The sequence below is a fragment of the Pagrus pagrus genome (assembly GCF_965226575.1).
Source record: "Pagrus pagrus genome assembly, chromosome: 16".
NCBI classification, from domain to species: domain Eukaryota; kingdom Metazoa; phylum Chordata; class Actinopteri; order Spariformes; family Sparidae; genus Pagrus; species Pagrus pagrus.
In genome coordinates this window covers 8,778,098-8,791,824 of record NC_140200.1, presented here as the reverse complement: position 1 = coordinate 8,791,824, position 13,727 = coordinate 8,778,098, and the positions used below count along the sequence as shown (strand labels likewise).

Sequence of the window (13,727 nt, the reverse complement as noted above, 5' to 3'; positions counted from 1 at the left end):
GTCTGGAATAGAAAGGAAATCCCCCATTACCTACAGCGCTGACAAGCATGTGTGTGCGTGCACGTGTGTGTGTGTGTGTGTATTTGTGTGTGCTTATTTTTAGAGAGCCATTTGTGTTACTACATCTGAAAAAGGCACTGTGGGAGTGTTAGCAGTGTGCATCACAATCGCGGGATGTGTGTGAGATTCTTGTGAAGGCATGCGCTATTTGTGTGTGTGTGTGTGTGTGTGTGTGTGTGTGTGTGTGTGTGTGTACTGGAGACGTGATGGAGTGAGTTCAGATTTTTCTGACAGCCGCGAAGCCCAAAGTGTTCAACTGTACAAGTATTTTTTGTTTGTTGCTGAAACCAAGGGACTATGAACTAACAGAGTGAATTATTAGAGAGGAACGGGTGTGATGTGAATGTGTACAGCAAGAACTCTCATTGAGCTTTTTCGCGCTCGGATATCGGAGCTGAAGCTTGAATTATTGCACATACAGTCAGCCGTCATTTTGAAAACTGAATAAAAGGTGATAGTGTTAAAGCTCGGCAAAATAGAACTGAGCACCACTGTTGAAGCCAAAAGCGAGGCAAATACCTTGTCATGTCTTCCATCTGGATGACATTTCATGAGCCACATTACTTGTGTTGCTTTTAGAAAAGCGTTTTTGTTGGTTCGTCTGTTGGTTTGTCCGCCAATTCAGTCCAGACTGAGCGCCTATTGGATGGATTGCCAAGTTTCCTGGAAAGAATTAGATTTCCTATTCATAACCCGTGTAGGTAAATTGGAATGAACCTGAAAAAACTCAATATAACGCTCACTAAATAGATGATTTCACGTTTATTATTGAACATTTTCATTTATCGCATATTGCAGGCTAGAAAGTTGCATGTTCAGCTGGACTCAGAGCTGTGCCCTGACTAAAGGGATCTGAGTTACACTAGCAATTAATTTGAACTAATTAATTGCTAGTGTAACCTTTGAACATTGATCCTTTTTCCTATAATTAGGGCCAAATTAGTTTCCAAAAAACAATTACGTTTACCACATTTTTGTTTTCTAGTGAAATGTCTCACTATTGGATGGATTGCCATGAAGTCAATAAATCCCATCAACCTCGGTGATTCTCAGATTTTTCTTCTAATGCAAGTTTTTTACTTGTACTAGGAAATATCTCAACATCTTCTTGATGAATTAGTGCAACATTTTGTACATGTACATTCATGGTACCCAGGTGATATATCCTAATGATTTTGGTGATCCAATGATTTTTACTTTAGTGGCACCATGGTGTTGAAATCGGTGGTTTTGAGTTATTGTCTCGAAAAATGTTGGATCGACTGGATCGAAGGTGCATTAAGCAATCCTGAAGAAATAAAGTAAGCGGTTCGACCCAACCAAAAGCATTGGTATTTGCAGACCTTCGAATGAGACTCAGCAATGGACTGTCTTACATGTTGCCCCTTTTGACATTTTTTTAATCTAGCACCAAGATTTAAATTTTTCCAATGTGTTTCATGATGATGTATTCATGTTTTTTTTTTAAATTATTTTATGTGATCAACGCTGTTTGTGTCCTGTGTGAAACAAAAAGTGAAAGTTGACTAATTATTTTAACCCAAACCATTATCTTTTCCAAACCTATCCAAGTAGTTTTCTAACCTAAACCAAGGCAACAAAACAATCAAGTAGTTTTGTTGCCTAAACTTCAACAATAAGCCATATTACCTAAACCTAACCAAGTAGTTTTAATACCTAAACCTTACCAAGTAGTTTTGTTACCTAAACCTAACCAAGTACTTTCTCAATTTATATCACCTGACTTCCTTAAGGCTTTCCTTTAGGCGAGAAACATCTCATAAAACCACTCAAACGATCTTACGAGGAAGACTATCACAATTACTAACACAATTATTGAAAAACAAAGTGCACTCAGACCACTGGCTGAGACAGTCACGGAGCTCGCCAAAGCGTGCACTTCTATGTCCTGCTATGTCGATCGTGGTAAACTATCATGTTTTTAGTGAGACCAAACAAATATTAGCATGCTGACGTGCTTAAATAAGTTGGTTTGCATGGTAAACACCGGACCTGCTTAACATCAGCGTTTCAGCTTTGTCATTGCAAGCACTGTAGCATGCTGCCATCAGCATTTAGTTCAAAGCACCGCTGTGCCCGAGCACCGCCTCACAGAGCTGCTAGCATGGCTGTAGACTCGTGTTTTTTCAAAGCGAGACAGCTATGGAGGCCATGAAGATTACTGTTTCTGACGGAGGCACTACAGACCAGTGAGACATAACAGTGGAACACACAGACTAATAGAAATTGGGGGATGGAGACAAAGGGCCTGTGTAGGTCTCTGTGGCATGTCATTAGTGAGGGAGAGGGGTTGACTTGCTCCATCTGACATTTACCAGTCCAACGGAAAATGTCACGGAATGCCAGCCTTTACCTCTGGATATAATGATGCTTCTTACAGCCTGGAGCCATTGATCCCCCAAAACTTTTTGTCCATTTTCTAACCCCTCTCTTGTTCCCCCTGTCCACTGTCCCGAGAAAGACCACCATCCCTGTGCTCCTGAATTTCCCTGCCCAGCCAGACCTTTTTTTGATTACTCAATGCATTAGCAGTCTTGGCTCAGTAGGTAGAGGTGCCAGAGGGACACACTAGTGGGGATATTTTGTGCATCTCATGTTCAAGTAAAGCACAGGTAATGACCCCTTCTGCAACAGAAATAGATTTTTCTATATACATAGATGTGATAGATTAACATTCTAGTTTTTCTTTATTTTTGTCAGTTAAACAGTGTTGACAATATTGTCACCTTGTAATTACACTGATATGAAGAGTTGACACAGGCTTATGTTTGAAATTAGTGTCATCTTCAAACACAAGATGTCAGACAAGACACAAGATGTTGGTGTAGCCCAAAGTTCAAGATATATGAGAAATAATATAAAATAAGAGTGTACTTTTGATGTATTATTGAGTATATCACTTTATATTCTCTATATATTGACAAATATACCAGTTATTGCCCTTTTCATATATTGTAAAAACATTTTTTTCCATATATAATCCAAAAAAATATTATCTAGTAGGCTAATATATGCAAAAAATGTTGGCTCTGCCCGGACTGGGAGCTTGGAGCACTGGTTGTTATATATACTTGAAGCAAATTAAAATATAATGGCAAGTATTGTCAAATATATGTGTACTCGATTTTCAGTATATGTCTATATATGCACATTCCATAAGGGACTGTATATGTGTACTTATATTACTGTTGTACTGTACAGTTTGTCAGCCACATCTTTGTATGAGCTTTCTTCTTCATGTGTCTGAGAGCTACTGTAACACAACTGCTGAAATGTACCAACTCCCTCAGCTCGTTCCTCAAGTCTTCACACTAATACTGTAGCTACAGTTGGTGCGTGCCGACATTTTTGTTCCATTGTTTCATTTCATCAGCTCCTTTCCCAGCTTTTAGAAACTCGAGCTGTCTTTCCAGGTTAGCTAATTGACTGTCTGACTGACAGACTAGACCACGTAGAGGTTTGCTAACTTTGTCAGAAAAAGAAAAAGGAAGCAGAGGGAGCTTTGTTGTGGGCAGAAAAACAAAAGACCAATCCAATTTTGTTTCCTCATTTGTGCTTAGATGTGACCTATTTCCTCGAGGATGTCACTTTAGATCTGTTTTGTGATCTCTCACCAGAGCATGCTTATTTACTTGGCCATTAAATAATTAATTTGTGATCACAAGCTGCAAAAAATAGCAACCTCAAATCAATTTTCTTGAGATCAGAGCGAATGTGCCACATCAAAATAATGTCTAAACATTTTCTCGTGGCTGCAATTATTTTGCGATCCCAGGGAAACAGAGCGCACGTCGAGGTCATTAATTATTCTGCGAGCACAAGTGAACAAAAAGTGAGAAACAGGCCTTCCACATGTACCAGATGTATTTCCTGTTCCCATGACCACATTTAAGTGGAGGTCTGGTGCGTTGTTGAGAGCTGTATTGTATGTATGTAGAATAGGAAGTGCTTAAATCTTAGCCAAAACAATAACCACAAGCAATCAGACCGTACTAGACGAAGCATTCTTTACAGCGCGTCGTTCACAACCTCATTTCAAAATTAAACAGTAATCTCTTCCCCAATAGCTAATGCAGAAGCCAATTATGTTGAAAACCACTCGTACACACTTGTGCTGCAGTGAATTTGTGTCTCACTTTTAAGAACTGAATTTAGATCCATGGCCTCTCAATTTGTTTCGGGGAGTGCTACTGTCTAGTCTATTTCTGTCCTTGCTACACTATTGTCCTCGGTTGACTGCCTTCACATCAAGTGCTGGATTTATTTGGCCACTGTGCCAGCTCAGGCAGATAGGCCCTGCAGCTACCACCCAATATGCAATGGCTGAAGTCGCTGTTAAGATAACTATAAACCAGTATAACTGTCATATTGAGGTGCAGAGATTGTTTTCTCTTGGGCTAACGTGTGAAGAGCTGAAGTTGTTTACCGGTTGGAGAGGATAAAAGCACACCACATTGCTGTTTTCCTTCTATTTGTTGTCTTGATTTTCTTTTGCTGGATGGAGGGATTGATGTTTGTAACTTTGCAGTTTCAAGCGTGTCTTGTGATGTCCCTGTCCAAAGCTTGGATCGGCTACACGCTTTCCCCTCATTGTTGTTTACCCGTCGTCTTCTTGCACACGTTAATTGGCAGCTCCGACGGCAGCGCTCCATTTTGAAATCCATACCCAAAGAAGATTGTGATCTTAATTAGTTATATCACAGCCCTGAGCATATTACATTTTTGCTCAGCAGTACACAAAAAGACTTGCGATGTTTTGTCCTTTAAAAAAACACAGGAGCGGGATTGCAACAGGAGAACTGATTCAATTAGCTGCATTACCTACCATCTCCCTGGCTTCACCAGAGTCACTATGAAACCCAGTCAGTCATGGGAATAGCCAGCCTAGTGCTGTATGTGGGGCACTCAGGAGAATGATAACTGCCGAGCTCACTATGTGCCTCCTATTGTAGGATGATTGTAAGACTTTCTGCCCTCTAATTGGATGAAGAAGGGTGTAGTTGTCAATAGTAGTTGTTTGTCAATAGTTGTCAACTACTGAAATGATTGCCAACTCTTTTGACAATCAGGTCATTGGTTTCAGTCATTTTGAGAAAAAAAGTCAAATTTTCAAATATTTTCTGGTTTCTTTACTTCTCTATAACAGTTAACTAAATATTGTTAGGTTGTAGACAAAACATGACATTCAAAGACGTCATCTTGGGCTTTAGGCACCACTAATGGACATTTACCAATCACTGATTAATCGACAATTAAAGTAGTAATTTGTTACGGCCCTAGTTATGTCACTACATCTAGTTTTATCATGACATATTCTTGCTTTTATGGTGACTAGAGTTGTGTGCGTTGTGTTTTGACGATATTCTTGGAGGGGATCTCCGCTTATTCTGGCAAAACTGGTGAATAATAAAAATCCTCTGGTCCTTCATGCCTACGCAAACAGAAACTGAGCCTCAGACTTTCCATATATCAACTCTGGGGGCCTAACATGTCAGGTTATAACTATTTACACACATTTTGTGTAATTATAATAACACACATCACAAATGTGTATTTAACTCTGTTAGACATATTACTGCTGTATAATTGACCTTGTTACATGTTCACAGGTTTGTGTGGCAATCAAAATCCAAGAAGCAATTAGTCCATTAATACAACTCAATTCATGTTTAACGTCTGAAAAGTCCCTGACTAATTCTGATAAGCTCCTCATGAGTGCAGAATGATGTTGAATGTTTCACTGTGTGCTAAAAAGTGTAGCTAAGTATGCCCTCTAGTGTTCTCAGCCGTGTGCAGGTGTACTGAACACTGAATTTCTCTGAGTGGCAAACATGCAATATTGATTGTCATCGAGTGTTCTTGTGTAAAAATACAGTGAAATATGTATTATTAACTGGATGTCAATCATCTCTCTCTCTCTCTCTCTCTCTCTCTCTGCAGGTACATCCGCACAATGTATCTCGGTATACAAAGTCACAGGCAGAAGGAGAACCAGAGGCGCTTCTACTGGGCCATGATGTACGAGTATGCCGATGTCAACATGCTGCGACTGCTGGAGACCTTCTTAGAAAGCGCCCCTCAGCTGGTGCTGCAGCTCTGCATCATGATCCAGAGCAACAAGGCTGAGTGGCTGCAGTGTAAGAGGCTCCATACGGCACTATACGAGTTTATCTTGCAAGATATCCCTCATCTCTGTATTTTCTGCATTACGCTGTACGTCATACTGTGGTTAGTGCATGATGCTGAGACGCTTCCATATTTTCCACCCGACAAGTCCACTTTCTGTGAGCTTCACATATCACTTTATTTACAGTGTGCAATATTCTCCACCACTGTATCCAATTTCCAACATTCATCACTCTTGTTATTGAAAGCTCTTTTACAATTCCAGTTTCCTCGTGCAATACAGCTCCCCGAGGAGGGCAATTCAATCATAACAAGCGATACCCCTTCCCTGTCTGGGTGTCTATAGGAATGCCATCAATACATTTGCTGAGAGGCACCATGCTGCTGCTCTGCAGATAATCCTCCATCATTTTTCATGCAGCAGGTTACGGCTCTGACATATCTGCTGTCTCTACTGTTATAAAGTCTAAAGGACAGCGGATTGCTGCACTAAATGCTGCTGTGTTGACTGGATGACCTATGATGATATTGGTAATAATATGCCTTTCAAAAATATGATAGATGGCTGTGGCTGAAATGAAATGTACTGTATACAGTAAGTGGACTGACAGCCAAGTTGAGATAAAACCATTATTCTTCATGCCCAAGAATGAAAGTGGATTTTTCTTTCAATTTGTGACGTTTTTAAGAACCATCTCACAGCATCTCCACAGTGTCAGCCTCTCTCATTCTTGCCATTCGTAGTCTTTCTCTGCTTTTACTCTTCCTCTCTGTCTACATTCACAGGTGTTTCTGCCCTGTCCTCCCTCTTGTCCCTGGCCTGGGTGCTAGCATCTTACCACAAACTCCTGCGTGATTCACGTGACGACCAGAAGAGTATGAGTTACCGAGGTGCTCTGGTGCATCTGTTCTGGCGCCTTTTTACCATCTCCTCACGGGTGCTCTCCCTTGCCCTATTTGCCTCTGTTTTCCACATCTACTTTGGCATTTTTGTGGTGCTCCATTGGTGTGCCATGGCTTTCTGGGTCATCCATGGCGGCACCGACTTCTGCATGTCCAAGTGGGAGGAGGTACTCTTCAACATGGTGGTGGGCGTGGTCTACGTCTTCTGTTGGTTCAATGTACGTGAGGGCCGGACGCGGTACAGAATGGTGGCCTATTACACAGTAGTACTGTTAGAGAACGCCATCCTCAGCTCCCTTTGGTATGCGTACCGTGACCCAGCCACCACTGACGCCTATGCCTCTTTTGCCCTCTGTGGCGTCTTCCTGTGCTTTGCCTCAGGTGTGGCCTGTATGGTTCTCTACTACGGGGTCCTGCACCCCATGGGCCCCCGGCTGAGGGTGCTAGCCAGCTCCTGCTGTGCTGAGCTGCTGTGGGGCCTTCCCTTACCCCCCGAGGCTGAGCCCATGGCTCCCACTCCAGGCCCCCGTGGCTCTCAAGCCACACCCACAAGGGGTCTGGCAGGGGAGTACGTGGAGTCGGATGAAACAGCCACAGACACCTGCCTTCCGGTTTTCCAGGTGAGGTCCACAGAGCCTGTGGATGCTGCTGGCAGGCCCATCCGGCCTGAGGGTCCTCTCATCAAGATAGACATGCCCAGAAAACGCTACCCGGCCTGGGATGCACACTTTGTGGATCGGCGCCTGCGCAGGACCATAAACGTGCTGCAGTACGTTAGCCCTAATGCGGTGGGCATCAGGTATAGGGACGGTCCGCTTCTTTATGAACTCCTGCAGTACGAGTCCTCCCTCTGAAGGAATCTTCTCCTCAGCTCTGTCACCTCCTCTATCACACAACAATGCACATGCCTTTCCTTTTCTTTCATTCTGCTCTTCTTCCTCTCCTCTGTCCATTTGACACTTGGCTCTCTCCTTCTCTCTTCTCTGATCATTCAGTTGTTCTGCAGGAGATGTGTGTTTTGTCCACTTGAAATCTGTCAAGACAGTCTAAACACACAGTCATGATTTATTTTTGGAAAAAACATACAGTACAGAGAGAAAATTATAAACCTATGTGATATATACAGAAGTCTCATATAAATCCCTCTACATTGATAGAGGAGGGTTCTGTATGAGTGTGTAGATAACATATGAATGTTTCATTATGAAATGTGTTTAATGCATTATACTGTATTGGTGATTCAACCTGTGAATACTTGTGAAGGGCATATTGTATGTCCCTGTGATATGGGACTGGTGCAAAGCCTGATGGGAATGATGGAGGAGAGTCTCAGAGGAGGCAGGTCTTTGCACGGCCCAACATTTACTGCCATTCTTTATGTAAATTATTGAAATGTACGATAATGTTTACCAAGTCTTTAGCCCATGAATTCAAAAGCACTGACATTTCTAACACGATGCCATTGCAGAGAGGACGCAATCAAAGATGTGCCCTTTCTGTAATTAATGTAATTCAAAATGGATTTTCCCTCTGTGAGCTTACGTGGCTCAAGTGTATCCTGGCTGTCCTATTTTTGTTCAAAATCCTAAATCGTAATCGCATCATGTATGGAAGAAAAAAGAAGCACACTGACCTTCAATCAGTTCCACCCACACATTCAATTTTTACAGTGCAGACCGCCCTCCAGTGGAGGCAAGCTGTAACAGCACGCCTTACTCGGTTGTTTCTGCCTGTAGTTGTGACAGCACAAAACAATAAGATAAAAACACAATGAAAAGAATGTAGAATGAAGTTGGAAATGAGCACAACGTTTTCTAAATTGATGGGTAGAAAATCATAGTAAAAAAAAAAAACATTCCAAAGACTTTTTTTAAAGATTGTAGGTGTTTAGTAAAGGGTAGAAGGGGACTTTTTTTGAAGTGCAAAGACAGCCTTCAAGGAATCCTCCACCATTCCCTTCTGAATACCAGAAAGTACTCCCTTATCAAACCACCCTCTTTTGTTTTCTTATCAACTAATGTTTTGGGTTGATTAATATATGCTTATTGGGTGCAAAGACTTGTAATAAGTTCTTGAGAAAAAAGACGACACATCTGAGAAGATATTTCTATGCTATTATACTTCAGTGCGTATTTGTGTCCACATTTATAGTCATTGACATAACTATATTTTGCCAGAACCTCACTTTTTTACATAACAAAAAGATGTTGTGCGTTGACGTGTTAAAAGGTATACTCCTCAACATTGGTGTGCCCTCAAAGAGGTTGTGCTCTTACATAGGAGTGCAGGGCGACTGTTCTGGCATCTGCTAGCACAGTTGAAACAAAGCCAAATCGCATCTTACAGTACTGTCATTCCAATTTATCTGCCCCCATTGAACCAGTGGAATGAATCCTTGCAAAATGTGTGCCATCTATAGGCCTGCTGTGCAGCAATTACACACTGATACACAACCCGCAGCTGAACCTGCGGGAGCTTTCCAACACAGATAGCCACAGGACGACCACTCACGACGAAAAATAAAACAAACTAAGAAAAAAACATGCCTTCTAAGTCAAAGGAGCTTGACTGAAAAGTGAGGGCTACTGAACAATTCATAAGAAAAAAGAATGCATTTCATACTCCAATTTTATCTATTTACTCAATGATTCATCTGAATATATAATGTGTGTTTTTTACATTGCAGTGTTTGGCATGAGTTTAGTATGAGGCATTAGTATGAATGCACCCAACAAGGCGTGCCCAAGAGCCCGACACACGGCAGAGATTCCTTTCTCCTGGCTCACTGGCATTCTGCTTAGCTGTGGCCACGGGTGCCTGCTAACATCGTACTGTAAAAGGCAGATGCCAAGTGAGTCCAGGCAAAAAGGTGAGAGGCGGTTTTTGCCAGGGGTGGAAAAGAACAGGAGGACAGATTGTGGTGAAGGGCCTGAGCGGAGCATGGTGGATTATTCCTTGCGGTGTGCTTTTCGAAGTGTTCTCGCACGGTGGTGTTCACGCGCGCTCGTCTGCGTGCGTTCCTCAGCCCTTTCCCACAGTTCTGTCCCATCGCCGATTGTTCGGCTCCATCCTCGGTTGCTGCTCCGCCCTCTCCCCCGTCTCTGCGGCGGTGTCGGGCCTTGGCACCCTCCAGTGAATACACTCTCACACTCTCTGGTAACTGAACAATGGGGTTGAACAACTGGAGATCCTGACATGAGAACATGCAATGAGGTACACTGCCATAACCAAGAGCTTCAACATCCAGGGTCTGCCACCCTCTCAGCTTAAAAAGCGATGTTCAGCCCTGAGTAATTGAGAACTGTTGGGTCAGCTAGGGTGGAGCAAACATCCAACTCACCGTATGTATAGAGAATACATAAGTATGCAAAACAACCAACTTGTTCATTGTTTACCATAGTAGCCAGAGTAGTTCCTCTCTGTTGTAGTGAATGAACAGCCATGTTAATAGTTAGTTAACGAATGAATAATAAGTATTGTTAAACTTAAAAAAAACTAAGCAAAACAGCCAATACAGGGGTTCCTCAGGACCAACAAATAAGACCACTGAACCAGCTGACTCAGGGGTGTCTCAATGCAGTTCTCATCCCCAGGCATGTCCTCAAGGGTCTCCATTTTTTCCTTAACATACTGCATCCTGGACCACTCCACGGCTGGGATTGTACCACTAAATTATGGTTTGCACATTTTGTTTTTCTTATTAACGGGGAGGGGGACCGGCGTTTTTTTGTGGTAGTTGGCTGCCTGGCGTATAGGTGCATCCTTTTTCCAAACACTGCTGACCTTTTCCAGACGTGGACACATGTCCAAATCAGGTGCAAATACACTGTGATTCATTCATTTGTGTGTGTCTGTGTGCGCGTACGGGATGATGTATATAGCATAATAGACAAGATTATGTTCAACTGGGCTGCATTTCAACTAGTGGTGCTTCATGTCGTGAAAGAGTATTTATGCTTGCCTAACTGTGTTAACGGAATAGTAGAAATGGCAGATGATTAAACTAATTGATTTTAATTAAGTCTACAAAGAAGTCTATATGTTCAAGTCTGGATTTTTATGAGACGTGCAGTATATTTTAAATATTCTACAGAACAATCACCATTTTGCCGCATTCTGTGTATTAAAGATAGAAGCTGGTTAATAAGCGGGCTTTAGTTTTTATATATTTTTCTTCTTTAAATTATAAACGGGTTTTCAAGAGCTAAGCTACCGGCGAGTGCGAGTGGAAGCCGCTTCAATACTGTACTGTGTAGTTTTCCGGCTGACACACTTTATACCATAAGCAAGGTCACAAAGAAAATCCCCTATGGAGAATTGTTTCTGCCAGGTTACCTGCCCAACTCCACATCCCTCGACAGCCACAACACACAGCAAGAGCGTTTGAACAGCAAGCTTGTTCTTCTCAGTCCTTGTTGTGCCTTGTCACTTTGGGTGCTTCAATCCAGCCATGGCAGCCAGGTCCGCAAACAACAATGCCAATGTCTTTCTTTACTTGTTTCATGTGCCAGCACACTCACCAATACGATGACAACACCAAACAGTATTCTTCCTGTCTGTCTCCCCAAAATCACGTCAAGCCAAGTTCTCAATTCTGTCAGCCGACAATGCTACTTAGTCTTACACTTTCATCCAAGTTGCCATTTACAGGACTGTACTGTTTCCTCGTTACAGTGTTACAACTGAACTTCGCAGCGTGACAGAACCAAGGGGTGGGTGCTTTGTGAAACCCAGTTATTGGTTCTGTCAAAGACATAAGAGAAAAAGTAAGGCAATACTGAACATCTTCCCTACTTGAACGTGGGGTTCTTCATCTTTTATTACGTTTGGGTAAGCTGAATCACAGCAGTCCCGCTTGATTACAGTTTAGCAGTTTTGGACTGAGCTCACAAGTGTTAGTTTTGGACTGTTTGATGGGTAGTCTTAACAAGATGCCAGACACGATACCGAACAATTTGGTCAATGATTGTTTTGTACTTTTGTCTATGCCTTTTCATCTTCTTCTGTCTTGCAATGATGAATGATTTGTAGTGCCAAGACGTAAACTTTCTGTGTCCTTTGTCTCGTGTGAACAATTACATCCTCTAGCCAAAACAATAATGCCTGCAGTTGGAATATAACATGGGAAGAAGTCAATGATGACGAAATGCGCAAAAAAAAAATCACTTATGTTGCATTTTTCTTACAATGGAATGATGAAACAGGCCCGATTACCGATTCACTTTTGAATAACCTCATCTCCTGGTTTTCCCACCGCCTCCCAGCATGCCTTTAGATCTCATTGTGAGGTGACCCTCAACATTTAGCATGTAAGTGCTCTCGACTGCACAACAAACCCTCTGATTTCTGCATTAATGTGTAGCAGCAGGCCATTGTAGTGTTTGACTCGGTTTAAGTCTGTACCTTTGTGTCACGACCATCTGTTTGACCATCGGTGCAGTATGTTCAGATGATATAACGGTGCATTTTTCTTCTTCTTACGTTTGATCCTTCTTTGATTTCTGTTAACAACCTGGTGCTGAATAAATACATTTTTAACGGTGCTACAGCTGTGGACCGCAGTCCACATTTTGACTGTCTGACAGCAAAGCCTTCCGGTTGACTGAAGGGCCTGTGCCCCACAAACTCGCAGTCTCAAAAAATGCTCCAGAGCTAGCACCTCAAATCCACACAGTTTACAGCAGAACTCAACACTCAATGGTGCCACTTTGATTTTCCAATCTGCATAAAAAAACAACAGTTACTCTACCTTTCATATAATGTTTATTATTACACTATGATTATAGTATGTTTATTATTTTACTATGATTCAATCTGCACTAGGATTTTCTTTTCTTCTTTCTTTTCTCTGAGAGAATGGAACTGGCAGATGACAAAACGCATCTTTTTTGGCGAATGCACAGGAGCACAAATGTACTTCTGCTACTGGAATTTGGTTAAAAAAAATATATAGAACGTGATTGCTGTGTTGTAAATTCCTGTCATCTATATGTCCTTAACCTGTGTGTATCTATTTTTGTTGTTATTGTAGAATTGGCTGTAATATTTTGTTTAAAAATGGATTTGATATTCCAATGAAGCGACTATGGTTGTCATATTAATTGCTGCTGATTTTTGAAATTGTTATCAAAAGGTGTTGGGAAATATTGCTTTGTTTATATTCAATCAATTTATAGATTGTGTTAGCTTGTCGGTGTATTTCACGAATCTATCAGGATACTCCCTAGACTATATGATTTATCCGGGGTATTCCAAAAAGTTGGCACAATGTCAGTGAGCAAATTTGCTACGATCTGTAGCATCTTTACGAAAAGTGTACTCATTCAACCTATGTTGTGACCGAGAACATATAAGGGAATGATTTCTTTGTTGTTGTTGAATATAAAATGTAAGTAAATTGTTTCATGGAATCCCCGTTCTTTAAAAAAAAAAAGCAAAACTGATGTCCTATTTTTGGGAACAATATGAATATTATTAATAACATATGGTGCTAAAGTTCTTTTTGTATGTTTTGGTTTTTAGATGAAAAGAGAAATATTATGCTGAAAATGTAATGTTAAGCCTTACTGTAGATTCATATATCAGACTGTTCATCCCAGAAGAGAAAAATAAATATA

The 13,727-nt window shown here is 41.5% G+C and overlaps 1 protein-coding gene across 1 annotated transcript in view; it reads left to right on the top strand.

Moving 5' to 3' along the window:
* Positions 1-13,727, top strand: part of xkr6b (XK, Kell blood group complex subunit-related family, member 6b) — a 60,625-nt gene extending 46,898 nt beyond the window's left edge. The window contains exons 2-3 of the mRNA XM_084376703.1: positions 6,022-6,218; positions 6,994-13,727. Coding sequence (XP_084232829.1) covers positions 6,022-6,218; positions 6,994-7,964 — 1,168 coding nt within the window. The 3' untranslated portion in view covers positions 7,965-13,727. The remainder of the gene's footprint in view (positions 1-6,021; positions 6,219-6,993) is intronic.